Genomic DNA, 15,116 nt, shown 5'->3' with positions numbered 1-15,116 from the left:
AAACCTGATCTCCTTCTATGACAGGGCGACCCACTTATTGGATGAGGGAAAGGCTGTGGATGTTGTCTACCTTGTCTTTAGTAAGGCCTTTGACACCGTTTCCCACAGCATTCTCCTGGCAAAACTGGCTGCTAGTGGCTTGGATGGGCACACGCTTTGCTGGGTAAAAAACTGTCTGGATGGCCGGGCCCAAAGAGTTGTGGTGAATGGAGTTAAATCCAGTTGGTGGCCAGTCACGAGTGGTGTCCTCCAGGGCTCGGTTTTGGGGCCACTCCTGTTTAACAACTTCCTTGATGATCTAGACAAGGGGATCGAGTGCACCCTCAGTAAGTTTGCAGATGACACCAAGTTGGGTGGGAGTGTTGATCTGCTCGAGGGTAGGGAGGCTCTGCAGAGAGATCTGGACAGGCTGGAGCGATGGGCTCAGGCCAACTGGAGGAGTTTCAATAAGGCCAAATGCCGGGTGCTGCACTTGGGCCACAACAACCCCCAGCAGCGCTACAGGCTTGGGGAGGAGTGGCTGGAGAGCTGCCAGTCAGAGAGGGACCTGGGGGTGTTGATTGACAGCCGGCTGAACATGAGCCAGCAGTGTGCCCAGGTGGCCAAGAAGGCCAATGGCATCCTGGCTTGCATCAGAAATAGCGTGGCCAGCAGGGACAGGGAAGTGATCTTCCCCCTGTACTCGGCACTGGTGAGGCCGCACCTCGGTTCCTGAGTTCAGTTTTGGGCCCCTCACTACAAAAAGGACATTGAATTGCTCGAGCGTGTCCAGAGAAGGGCAACGAAGCTGGTGAAGGGTCTGGAGCACAGGTCGTACGAGGAGCGGCTGAGGGAACTGGGGTTGTTTCATCTGGAGAAGAGGAGGCTGAGGGGAGACCTCATCGCCCTCTACAACTCCCTGACAGGAGGTTGCAGAGAGCTGGGGATGAGTCTCTTTAACCAAGTAACAAGTGATAGGACAAGAGGGAATGGCCTCAAGTTGCGCCAGGGAAGGTTTGGACTGGATATTAGGAAGCATTTCTTTACAGAACGGGTTGTTGGGCGTTGGAATGGGCTGCCTAGGGCGGTGGTGGAGTCCCCATCCCTGGAGGTGTTTAAGAGTTGGGTCGACGTAGCGCTGAGAGATATGGTGTAGTTGGGAACTGTTAATGTTGGGTTGATGGTTGGACTGGATGATCTTCAAGGTCTTTTCCAACCTAGACAATTCTGTGATTCTGTAAATGTTATGTGAACATGCCTAAAATCATGCCACAAGGTGTACCAACCTTCTTATCTCTCCTCTTTATTTTTAAGACAACAATGAATGTGCTTCTCAGCCATCGCTTTGTGGATCAAAAGGAATTTGCCAAAACACCCCTGGAAGTTTTACCTGTGAATGTCAAAGGGGATTTTCTCTGGATTCTACTGGATTAAACTGTGAAGGTAACTAGCAAATGTCAAATTTTTTTATGGTGCAAATCCTTACTTCTGTGTCTAGTGAATCCTGTGATGTCAAAGACAGATAAAACAGAGCACCAGCCATAGTAAAAGTAAACACCCAGAAAGAAACAGGTATGTATTTGAGTAATTTTAAGCATGATTGTAAGAACATAGTGTGTGAGAAATTTTTACACAAACTAGGATAAAAAGTGACTTTTTACCTGAACTCTTGAACAACTTTTTCTAAGATGCCATTGCAACTTCATATAGATTTATACATCTAAAAATTTAGTTGTTTCTTCTTTTCATTTTCACTTTCATACAGTCTAAACCGAATCTCTCTACAATTTTTGTTTCAGCTAGTTGTAATCATCCACCTGAAGGTCCCTAAGATTAGATTCTAAATTCTGTACTTCAAGTCTTCTACCCTATTAGAGATACATATTCAGAAGAGTATTCACTACGATGAAAAATACAAATTATATTGTGGAGATTCATCTCTCTCAGTTGGTCTAAAAGGGAGCCCCAGTCAGGAAATCTCTATTTGAGGGCTCCAGACTCTTCAGTGGCCTTAGCTATTGAGCAAAGAAGGAATTAAAAGGCAGTAGTAGGCCATCTGGCTGCTGAGAATTAGAAATGCAGAGGTATACATGCCAAATTTATGACAGCTCAAAATGTCAGCTACCTTGATACAGCATTTAAAACAGGAATTGATATTTAGAGCCTATTTCTAGAGTAAGTGCAGAATATATGCAGCCAGAAGTTTTAGAAAGCGTTATCTTCTGTCAGATTACTCTGTTCTCACAACGTAGATACATTCTTATTGTGTACTTCACCCAGCACCTACAAAACGTGAAGTTACACATATCAAAGCAGTTACAAGATACATACACAACTGGCACATCAGAAGTGCTCTATATGCCATTACTGATAAAATGACACTTTCAGTTCCTAGCATGATGGTTTTCTGCACCTCAGGCTTTGGGTCATCACAATTCCATAAATTTGTTTCAAACTGAGTACAACTAGAGTGTAACTTAGAATCTGTGATACCATGCATGATTTTTCATTTTCTACTAGAATTGCATACTGTACCTGACACATTAAGCTGCTTACAATCTACTTATTACAGAAACTATTTCAGATGACTGAGTTTTTACATTTTGTGGTGTTTTTGTGGCTTTCTCCTCTATTTACACTTACCTCAGAGACTTTTTAGATGGCTTTTTCTTTTTAATTGCAAAGGTAAGCACTTACATCCAAATTTGGTATGTATTCCTCATATTCGATATGTTCCAGGAGACTGAAAGTTTAGTTTGTTTGAAAACTGAAATAAACATTCAGTTTCTAAACATTACATCACAGTAACATCATGTGGGATTACCAGGAATAGTGTTCCTTCTCCAAATCTGAGTAATGTAAAGGCTCAAAAGCTCGAGTCGGATTATTCATAGAAAGAACTATTAATTTACTTCCAGGCTTTCCAAAAGATCAGCGTGAATGATGCTTCCATCTTAGAACAGTACTCCTTTGTCATAAACACTGGTGTTCAAATAATTATGATCAAAGTGAGTAACATATTTGGCAATGTGTATAATCATGTGTTCTTTCACGTTCTACTTCTCTCCGCATTGCAAAGATGTGGATGAATGTGATGGAAACCATAGGTGCCAGCATGACTGTCAAAACATCCTGGGTGGATACAGATGTGGATGCCCACAAGGATATATTCAGCATTACCAGTGGAATCAGTGTGTCGGTAAGGAACCAAACAGCACAGAATACATTTAAACAGCAAAGGTGCCATAGTGTTTATAGTGTCAACTACCAGGCGAGGACTAGAATGGGCAGAACAAAGGGTATTCAGACACAGATCTTTTTTACCTCTTTCCCCCTCCTTCCATACACTCACTACTTCCAACGTAAGTCAATGACATACGGTAACAAGAAAACACACTCATCCTATTGAAACTCTGTGTGACAAGGAGTTTTCCTACTAAGGCCAAAATTCTGACTCCCTTCTCTTCAGAAAAATCCCCATCTTAGAAAGGTGGAAAGATGTTCACCTGAATACCTGAAAGCATCAATGTAAATACCTCTCCTGGGCAGGGGGGGGGGGAGGGGGGGGGGAAGACAAAACCAAAAGAAAAATATCTCACCTGTCATCAGTAAGAATCACTCACCATCATTAGCAATTTGAGAATACTACAGAATAGCATCTATGGTGAATGGGGAGAAAAAGTACCAACATAACCATTAAGGGTTTTCTACTTCCAAAACGCAGTCTTAAGGCCAACATTAGTTCTTTGGGCTAGGAACAGGGACAAATTAATCAGATCAGCAGTTTTATTGTATGTTTATCTCATTCAATCCATAATTTCTTTTCTATGTTTCATGAACTAAGCTAACTCCCACACCAAATGAATTGTGTGAATTTTTTTTTTTTAATGAAAACCAACACACATCCAAACAACCCCAGCCTGTACGGTTCACAAGGCACCATATCCACATACATACCTTTTCAGGTTTGCTTTCATGGTTCTCTGTTAATGGTGTCATAATCAGAGGATGGCTGTGAGCACTGCCATACATTCCTTACAGGCTGATCTTGGACATATAAATTATTTTATTACACCCATTTTACATTAAGTAGCACACCAGGCAATTTCTGAAGTCCCAACCTCCATCATCACTCCTTACTTAATACTGCTCTACAGCAAAGGAAGAAAAGGACTGGGGTGGGAGGGACAGGAACACACAATGAACAACTCCCACAGAACTCCAAACCAGCTATAGTCTCTGAATATTATAGATAGGCTTCAAAAGAATGTGTCTCTTAGTAACTGCAGGCAAGAAGGGTAAAGCATGCGCTAATTGTATTGGAGACAAGAACACCTACAGGAAACTAGTACCTTGGTAAGATAAGTAAAATAAGCAACACATGCCACCTATCAAAAGCATGAACAACAAGCTCATTTTTCACAATATAGCCTGGAACCAAATCAGTTACACTGACTGGGGGAGTCATCTTCTCTGTATCTTAATTCAGCATGCACAAGGTGAAGACAATACTTGCTTTTTCTCTCTCATTTTGGTTGGCTATTTAGATTGTCCTCCTCCTCACAGAGCCTGCAGGTTTCCACTACAAGTACAACTTTGCCCAGGGACAAGTACAAAGCAACTTTCCCCAGGTACAAGTACAAAGTGCCCAGTAACACTGTCATGGTTGGAGTATGACTGGAGTTCCAGCTCATTTATCTTCTGTGGACTTTATGTGGTAGGAGTGCACCCTTCCAGGGGAAAGAAAACTCCTAAGCAAAATAGGAGACATACCTTGAAGGAAGGGGGAGCATTGAGTCAATATAAAGTTAACAGTAACAGTATCCTAAAATACCTTTTCAGCCCAGCTATATGTGTTTGGGACCTTTGCCAATGTACTTTTTCTTCAGAGACCAAGTCAAGGATGTAGCAGAGCCCTAGGACCAGAAGATATTCTGATTTGTTAGCTACATCATGGTTGCCTGATGTCTATCAGAGTAGAAGATACCAATATACTTTTGTTTGCTTCCTAGATGAAAATGAGTGCTCCAATCCTAATGTGTGTGGCTCTGCTTCTTGCTACAACACACTTGGAAGTTATAAGTGTGCCTGCCCATCTGGATTTTCTTATGACCAATTCTCCAGTGCATGCCATGATGTGAATGAGTGTTCTTCTACCAAGAACCCCTGCAATTATGGTTGTTCCAACACTGAAGGTGGTTATCTTTGTGGCTGTCCACCTGGCTATTACAGAGTTGGACAAGGGTGAGTACCTCCACACAGTCATTCATCAAAGACACATTCAGAAGGCTATAAAAAGGCTGGACCCTAGTCAGACTGAAGAGCAGAGGTGCAAATGAAGGACAGGCTACTAAGTCATCCTTTCTACTACCTTTGCACACGATATCCAGAAGCTAGAAAAAAAGACATATCAGTATATGCAGCATGACACTCATATTAAATCTAGTATATAAGCAACATTAAATAATTAGTTCTGCTTTCTCCCCCAGTATCAGCACAAGAACACCTTCACAAACCTGCTTAATGAGGACTGTTGCTGCATAAGGATAGGTGCCATCTGTACTGAGATAATTAAGGGGTTTAAGCCACACCGATCAACCCAGAACATTAAATGTAAATTAACATCGTTCTGGTACATGACAATGGCTAGATTCAGGGCAGGCTGTTTTTGTTCTATTTCTTTGTAAAACTTGCAAATAAAAACTAGAAAAGCCTGCAGGCCTTCAGCCAACAGTTGTATTTCATCCAGTATGCCACACTAGTGTGAAGAAAATTAATGCACAGACCTCCTGCTGAGGGAAGGGAAAAGATGGGGATACAGACACTGTGGTACAGATTACATACACTCCCTTTCCATTTAACAGGACAGTTCATAAAACTACAAGAAGTAACTAAAACAGATATTTTTATTCAACAGCCACTGTGTCTCAGGGATGGGATTTAACAAAGGCCAGTACCTGCCACTGGATGGAGATGCTGATAAAGAGAATGCTTTGTCCCCTGAAGCATGTTATGAGTGCAAAATCAATGGCTATTCCAAAAAAGACAACAGGAAGAAGAGAAGTGCTAATAACACTGTACGTACCAGGATAAATAAGCACTATAATATACTTCGAGGTATTTTAAGAGATATCATACTCAACACTATAAATAAATGGAGGGACTTTTATAACAGGCCACATTCAATCATGAAAATCTTCTTGCCCCTGCCTTACTGGTTTTCACACTTACATCGTATTGGCAGGAACAATGTCACAATCAGAAAGACATCAACAGCTATGAACAGATGAAGTTTTTTAAGCTTGTAAAGAATCCTTTGTAGTATGACGTGGTCTAGTTCCTGAAAATATATTCAGGGAGATAATTTTCCTATAATTACAGACAGCCAGGAAACTGGTCATGTCTGCAATCTGTTCTGTTGTCAGAAGACTGGAGAGCATTTTATGGTCTGGGACAGCTAAATAGATCTTGCAGATAATTTTACTCTGTCTGTTCCATGGTTGCTCACAATTGTGGGGGATTAGAGTCCATGACCTAGCTGATATTCTTAAATCCAATATATGCAGAATTGCTGAGCGTATTAGAGAATTACACTTCAGATTTAATTTTTTTTCTTACTGCATTTTGTGGGCTTATAAAAATAAGTTATGGAATACTCATGAAAGGACAGCCCTACTATTTACACCTTTTAGATGCTTTTTTTTTCAGAAGTTAGAAGAGTATACCTGTATATCTGTTACCTGCATTCTCTGTATGATAGGATATTGTCTTGTAGCATTAGTTCTGGTCTTGAAATCTGCGGTAATGGGAAACTGACTCAATTTAGAAGTGGGGACACACACAGATTTTCCTTCAGTAACACAAGAGCTGTGTAATGCAAACAGGCAAAATGCAAACCATCAAATGGTAATGTATGCTAGCCACACATATTACATTGAAAGAATGGAGAAACAAGTCTCCTTTCTAAATGGGAAAGGACATAAAACAATCGCAAAGCTCCAGCCTTAGTACATGCTACTTTGCATTATGCCATCAAAGCCAGTTCTTGTATTAGCAGTTTCTGAAGAAGCCAGTAATCCTATAATTTCTGGTCTAAAGGATATAGTCTTGACACTTAAAATCTAAATGTTTGATTTCCCCACACACATCCACACTTCCCACAAACATCTTTTTTCTCTCCCTACTACCACTCCCATTGGACCTGTTCCAGTCTGAATCCTGTGGTCAACCCACAACAGAAATACACAGATGTTTTGAAAACTATTTTTTCTGTTGCACAGTTAATTTCATATGTAGTTCATAACTGTTACACCTTGTTATTATGTTTTTTAATAGCATTAATATTTTCAGTTTCTAGTATTAGAACTACCTCGGCAGTAAAAGTGAAAGGTTTCACAACCATAAAACTATGTGAAAAAAGAAATAATCTTGTCACTAGTGACATCTACAGGGTGCAGTATTTAAAACACTACAGTACTTGCTCCTGTCCACAAATTTTCCTTGTTTTCACCATGTGTTTTTAATGACATTACATATTAGTGACACATATGTACTCACATGTGATGGAATTCCCCCAGAGAGAGAAATCCTCTGTTATCATTACAAGCATGAAAAGATCTTGACCTGTAGGCTAGCTACCTCACTTGGTATCAGGTTTCCTAAAGAAGACTACAGCCTGTGTATTTTTGTAGAAACACTTTCAGAAGCTGTTGCTTATTAGACAGCTTTCCTAGTAATACACTCATTCTCACCCCCCTGCCACAAGTGTGTTTACAGCTAACACCTCTGAACAGATTCACACCTGCAGCATAACTATACTGAAGGTCAAATTAAAAAAGAAGACATGACTGATTTGTCAGAAAAACAATGCTGGGACTTTTATCCACACTCCTTTCAGTGGTCTGAATAGGATGTAATTGCACAACATGACACGCTAGCCTTTTCTGTAGAAGGCTAACAGTACAGCAGTTCTCTCATTACTTCTGTTTACTTTATAACCACTGTACTTCCTCATCACCAAATGCTGCGAGAAGTTTCATGAAATTCCCATACAGTGTTGTGGTGTGTGTTTCTGTAATGTTCCCCACTGAAGTTGATCATAATAACAAGACTGTGCCTTATGTACAAGTCTTTACTGCAGTAGTAAACACAGCTTTCTTCTTTACATGGACTTTTTGCAAGCATGAAGTTAAACAGATGCTGAAAAGAATCTGAAATCTGAGCCCCCTTCATAGATCTGATGCTGTAACTTTAATTATCCTGTTAAGCCTGTGTGAGAAGCCTTTAAGATTTATAGGGTGTGTATACAGAATCAAGCACTTCTCCCAGGTGGAAAGGTTTTTACAATTGCTTCTTTCATAGCTAGATTTTCCCAAATGCAGAAACTGTTAATAATCACGTATTATTCTCTCAATGCAAGTGAATAACTGTTTCTCTCCTGCTCTAAACAATCTTTCCTCTTTTATTTCAGATCGAGCAGATTAGCTTGGAAAGTCTAGACATGGATAGTCCTTTGAAGATGAGAGTCAACATTTCCAGGCTTGACAACAAGGAGCACATCCTAGAACTCATGCCAGCCATTGAGCCCCTTACCAACCATGTGCGCTACATCATCTCACATGGCAATGATGATGGCATCTTTCGAATCCATCAAAGGGATGGACTGAGTTATTTGCACACAGTTAAGAAAAAGTCAGTGCCTGGAACTCACACACTGGAAATCACTAGCATTCCTCTATATAAGAAAAAGGAGCTAAAGAAACTGGAAGACAGCAATGAGGACAACTACCTCCTAGGAGAGCTCGGGGAAGCTCTCAGAATGAGGCTGTGGATAGACCTCTACTAGCCATCTTCCAGACTGAGTCCAGTTCTTCAGTCACTTCTTCTATTCACCTATCTACCCACCTGAGCATATCTGCTTTTAAAAGGCTTTGAAACAGTCACTGACTTTTGGGGCAGGAAGCAAAAGGGGAAGACCTCTTTCCTTCCATCCTGCTAAGACTGCAGAACCACCCTTGCAGAAGGGTAACATAAATCTGCCACCGCCAAAACTTTGATCACAATGGTGATCATGGTTACTGTATCTTTTATATAACCTCAATTTAAAGTATATTAAAACGATAAAGTTCAAGAAGTCATCATATGGCACTAAATGGCACAAAAATGTGAGCTGTTGTTTTCCTGTTAGCAGTCTGCAACACTTCGGGTATTTTGCTATAGTTCCTAATTAAAAAAAAAAATATAGAATTTTATTTATTTTTAATGCAGTAATATATGGAGAAAATAACAAATTATGTAAAAAAAAAAGGGAAACATGTTTGTTTTTCTTTAGATTTATAAATTTGAGCTATAACATTTTAGAGGTACTTTCTTAATTAAAAAAAATAGATTTGAAAGATGTTTCCTTTTGTATTTGGGCCAGTCATCCAAATAGCGTACAACTAATTTTAAAATATATCAGAGCTGAAAGAGCACTGTAGCACATCTTCTGGATATTCTAAAGTGCTCTTGCAAAACTTTGAGTATTCAAAAAAAAGAAAAAAAGTAGTCTTAACAATAATTACAGTATCAGTCTCTGCAGCGATCATATTTCACAGCAGCTCAATAGGATTGCATTCTGAATCAGCCACATCAAATAATGGAAGAAGAGGCACAACTGCTGTAGCAAAATACCTTGACTGCTTTTAATACCATTGGAATTGCAGAACCAAACTCTACTGTACTTCCTTCCAATAACCTCAAGGAACCACACATGCAACCACACCTCATTCTCAGAAAGGGTGCTCTACAGACTTGCATTATTGTAGGCAGCTGAAGAAAATGTCTCTCTGAAGGGAACACGTGATGTTCCATACTGTTTGGTGCTGGCTTGAATTAATGGTGCATTTACTAAAAACTGAGAGCTGTATCAGGACTGCCATATGTGCAAAATAATTATGCAGTGCAGACAAGGAAAATGTGTATTTGAAATCCATTTTTTAGAAGTTTCATTAATACTGTAGTTATACACCGTACGCCTCATTTTATCATAGCTTATTTTGTAAGAAAGATGTTTGTACAATGAGCTGACATTTAGTTTACTTTAGTAATTTTTTTTAGAATGTCGTACCATTATGTGTTATGTGTATGTCTCAATGGTGCTTTTTTTGACAGCTGGTGCCTGTAACTAGTCTTGTAATGGAATCTCATATGTGAAAATAGCCAATGCACACGCTGAGTCCACGATTGTTTCAGTCGCATATCAGTGCTGACCAAAGGTTATATCAAGTTATACTCAGTGATTTTTCTCTTTTCCTTTTCCTTTCCTTTCCTTTCCTTTCCTTTCCTTTCCTTTCCTTTCCTTTCCTTTCCTTTCCTTTCCTTTCCTTTCCTTTCCTTTCCTTTCCTTTCCTTTCCTTTCCTTTCCTTTCCTTTCCTTTCCTTTCCTTTCCTTTCCTTTCCTTTCCTTTCCTTTCCTTTCCTTTCCTTTCCTTTCCTTTCCTTTCCTTTCCTTTCCTTTCCTTTCCTTTCCTTTCCTTTCCTTTCCTTTCCTTTTTTTCTTGAGTTTGGGGATTTTGAAAAGAAAAAGAAACTTTGTACATTTTTATTCAAATGTTTGTAATTAACAAAAGTTTTCTTTGAAGGTCTGTATCAGTAAGACAACACTTTTCTTGCAATAAAGCTTATTTTGGGTAGTTTTTTTTCTTTGAAATGTCTGTGTTCTTTACACAAAACATCTAATTGTGAATCTGAAGGATTTTGGAACAGAAAAAGGAACTGTTATGGGACAAACTCCTCCTCACTGACATTTAAGTTATACAGCATTTTCTGACTTAGTCGCTCTGTCATGACAGAGCTGAAACACAGGAATTAAACTGTCCTCAAAGTTAAAACTCTGCCTCAACCCTCTCAAAGTCTGTTGGACATTAGGTTCAAGTGGGCGGGCCTTGCAGAAGGTTTTGCTTATCTGTGTAATGAGGGCTGAAGGACCATCACAATTTAAGTTTGATAACTTATCTCTTTAAAAAAAACCCCATACATTCAAGAGTAGGAGTGTAAAACCTCCATCCTACCCGAATAGCAAAAATCAGATAAGAGCATCTTCTGCTTGCTGGCAGTCCCTTCCTTGAATACCCTTCATTAAGTACACAGTCAAACCCAACAGTGCAAAAAATGTTTTTTCTTAGAGTATGCAAGGTTTCCACAAAGACCTCATTACATAAGCCATACTTTTTATTCCATTCAGAGTTAAACTGGTGATTGGTTTTAAGTGACAGCCAATACTGACTGTATGTTTTTGTCACAGCAATAATAGCCAGAGAAAGGGAAATCGTACACATTGTGTTAAGCACTGGATTAAGATGCAAAATGCTTGTTTTAGATGTACTCTTTACTTTCTGAATATGAGACTAAAGAGAGTCTGCACCAGCAGAATTAGCCCTACATATTCTATTTCTGTTCTGGAGGAGTGGGACTTCACAAGTTACTTGCATTAAATGCCAAGTTGCAGGTCTAAGGTTCTTACTGGATGCAGTAACAATGAGTTTCCCTAGTGTTTGAAAACTTTTTTCAGCATAAAATTGCTCTTTACCTTGCTTTCAAAGATCCAAGCAAACATACTTCTCTTGCTACACTGCTGTCCCTCTCCTTTTCCCTAAAATATTCATAATAAAAGAAATACAAGTTTTTAAAGGAAGCATACACTTCACTCCAGAAAGAACATCATCAGGAATTAACTGCATTTCATAATCACTGATTTATTTGATGAGAGTTATTTGCCTTGAGTATTCCTTGAAACCTACATATGCATTCAGATTTATCTGACATTTAATAATGCACCAATTTAAACAAGACAACATGAAATTGCCTGGAACCAGATTTACTTGACATTACCTTCAGATACAATTGTGCAAGTTTCATTATGATTCAAAGCTGTTTCTGGGTAAAATGACTGACGTCCACAGAAATAAAAAGACCTCTAGAGGTCTGATAAATACATCCAGTGCAGCACTGACTTAAGACTTAACAACTCTAACAGCTAGTTTCCAAGAAGGCTACTCTTTGTCCAAAATGGGAGCTTTCCAGGAAACATTTACTGCAAGAAAAAACAACAGACTGAACGCAGTAGAGTGTTATCCTTTGTTGCCAACTCTGAAAAAAGGAGAGAAAATTGTAGCAACACTCTTACTAATGACTTCTCTAAGCTACAAGTTCTGGAGGATTTTATTGGTAGACAGAGATTATTTGCATGTGTTATGCGCACTTAGTAGATTTAAAGCCTTTTTTCCTGAGCAAGAAACTCATCAGATAACACCTGTGTTAACTAATCATACAGTAAGTACAAAGCACAAAAAATACCTTATACCCTTACTAGAAAGCCAGTGTTATTCTCTACCATCTTAAAACGCACAAGACAGTTATGCACAATACCCAGAAAGAAGTCACCCACAGCTTCAAATACAGATGAACAAATATCTTGGATTAAAAATAAAAAAGCCCAAGCAAGAAACTGAAACCAGAGATGCTTCCTTTCCACCTAACCTATCATAGTATGGTATACTCATTTCTCCAAACTCTACCCTTTAATAGCTTCTAGGCTTCTAGCTTCTAAACATTTAATGAGAAAGCTGACTGAACAGAAAGACTAGTGTTCCAGAAAGCTACAAAAATCCAAAATCCATTGCTAACAGCAAAATGAAAATTGTCTTGCTATTTAAGAGAGGCTGCAGTATAAATCTCTTGGCAACTTGAAGCAAGACTGTAGTGCGTAAAGGTAACATCCAAGCTAGGCCTAGGCTAGGCACTATTCTAGCAAGTCTATGACACTTCCTCATTATAGTAATTTTAAAATAAGTATGTGTAAATAACTGATAACCTAAAATTTCTTTTTGAGGAAAGTCTTTCAGTTCTTTCCAGCTTTACTGCAAGGACTCAAGCCCCTCAGCTCTAGATCTAAACAGGTGCCTTCCTGGCATGCCAGCACTAAAATTCAGTGTGATTTACTATAGCCACATAATGTTACCAGGCCCATCAAAGAATGCATGCCTCCTTTGCTATCCTCAAATGCTCCAGACTGACCTCTATGTATGTGTTGTAAGTCGTCCAGACTTCTCAGGGCTCATCCTTCCTCAAGCATGGCTCAAATTCAACAGCCAAGGGAACGTTGCTGGAAGTATTGCTGAGCCTAAGTATCCAGTAACTATTTCTGAGCAGATGATGTCCTTTCTTCATAGTCACACCTCTTAATCTAACCAGCAGTAATAATACAGCAATTCAAACACCCAGTTATTTCATGTTCCTTTAACTGGATGGGGCCTGTAACAGCTTTTCATAGGCCAGGCTCTTCAGTCAGCATTCTAGAATGGACTATTTTTTTACAGGCTTTTATTAGACTGACTTGGAATCACCAGTTAAACTTTGATGTAATGGACGTGGTCTGCAGACCGACAGCTGAAGAATCTGCCTTTGTGCTAAACCCGCAGAAGGATTCAGAAGTGGCAACGCACTGCAAAACTAAATACAGCAAAAATCTCACTTCTTGTGCTTCTTAATTCTTCCCATGTGTTACGAATGAAGCCTAAGCACCTAAACTAACCATATCTTAAATCCAAGAAAAGGGCTGAATTTATAAACTTTACTCTGAAGGGATGGATGAAGATTCACAACTCTACATTCACACTTAAAGCAGGAGAGAAGGAAAACATGAGAGGGCAGAAGTACAACATTTTATATCTAAACCAAAATCCTAGTCCCTAGTGCAACTGCTTATGTATTTGACACAAAATTTCTATAGCAGAGATAGGAAGTAAGTTCTTTGCTCCCATAGCCTTACAGAACTGATGAAGGAGGTGGTCTCACGTGACCTGTGAAGCTTGTTCCAAGAATGCCAACTGTATGTCAACATGCGTGATCACAGAAATGTTTAACCTGTGTATTTGGACGTGAATTTAGTGCAAGCAAAGCCTCCTCGCTGCTTGGGTTTGTCAAGAATGAGATGTTTTTACCCATGGCCAAAACCAAATCTTGAGATACAAGGAACACCAACAGCTGGTAGTGTGCCATCACTTTGATGCCTGGAAAAGTACTTGTTACCCAAACAGGGATTTTGAGGTTTAAAATTCTGAACTCCAAGGCCAAAGCAGGAGCTCAGCAGCACTTCCATGCACCAAAGTGTGTCTATATTGTACTACAGTATGCCCTAAACAGAAGTGCTCACAGCTAGCTCAAATCTAGCTAACATTAGAAACCACTGCTACAAATGACACCATGAAGAAATTATGAAAAAGTGACAGAGTGAACATTACCCATAATGAATGAGAAACACAGGACTCTTCCTCAAGGGTCCGAACTCCAGTTCAGTCATATGAATACCAGTTGAATATGCTGAGGCACTAAAACTGGGAAGCATATGCAGGTCTATAGTAACTTAAGGAAACAGTACCCTTATATTTAAAAGTATAACCATTCTCACTGTTTTACCAGAAGCATTAAAGTACAGGGAAAGCTAAGACTGTCAAAGTCCAGACAAGAAAACTGCTAGATTGGAGCACTAGGTTGCTACTGCATCTGAACCAGAAAAACAAGAAAAAAAAAAAAAAAAAAAAAAAAAAAAAAAAAAAGAGAACAATACTGTAGCAGTTTTCTGGTGCACAGTACATTTTAAAATCCTATGTCTAAAGATGTTCCTACATAAAGTAAATCTGAAATACTTTTATTGTTTCCATTAACAGTAACATGTCATCTATCTTTTTACTGCTGGCGGTATTACATTACTGACATTTCATCCAATTCTGGTACTTCTATGCTGCTTATATACTTAAAGAAATATCTGGTGTTTCTATACTTCATCCTATAGCAATTCTTGCCCAGTGTAGACTCTACAAAATCCTGTCAGTTGCCACTAAGATTTGCCCTGGGGCAAGACTCCAAAAAAGCTGCTAAAAAAAATAATTCCAAAACAAAGAACACACATATGCAGATAGCCACACAGAGGCTCCACTGCAGTGAAGAGAACTACTGAATTACTGTCTGCTACAACAGAATTTTGGAAAGATTTTGAATTTTAGGCCAGATCACCAAACTGACAGCTGAATACCAGCTAGTGTTCTCAAGGTCCAGCTTGTGGTTTGAAGTCAAAGAATACATATGCATTCAGGAAG

The 15,116-nt window shown here is 39.3% G+C and overlaps 1 protein-coding gene across 1 annotated transcript in view; it reads left to right on the top strand.

The window, feature by feature from the left end:
* Nucleotides 1-8,824, top strand: part of FBN2 (fibrillin 2) — a 175,620-nt gene extending 166,796 nt beyond the window's left edge. Inside the window, exons 61-65 of the mRNA XM_074855232.1 lie at nucleotides 1,294-1,422; nucleotides 3,059-3,178; nucleotides 4,992-5,223; nucleotides 5,897-6,056; nucleotides 8,450-8,824. Of these exons, the coding sequence (XP_074711333.1) occupies nucleotides 1,294-1,422; nucleotides 3,059-3,178; nucleotides 4,992-5,223; nucleotides 5,897-6,056; nucleotides 8,450-8,824 (1,016 nt within the window). The remainder of the gene's footprint in view (nucleotides 1-1,293; nucleotides 1,423-3,058; nucleotides 3,179-4,991; nucleotides 5,224-5,896; nucleotides 6,057-8,449) is intronic.
* The last annotated feature ends 6,292 nt before the right edge of the window (nucleotides 8,825-15,116 follow it).

The sequence above is a fragment of the Strix uralensis genome, chromosome Z (assembly GCF_047716275.1).
Source record: "Strix uralensis isolate ZFMK-TIS-50842 chromosome Z, bStrUra1, whole genome shotgun sequence".
Taxonomy (NCBI): domain Eukaryota; kingdom Metazoa; phylum Chordata; class Aves; order Strigiformes; family Strigidae; genus Strix; species Strix uralensis.
This window is presented reverse-complemented; position numbering and strand designations above follow the sequence as displayed.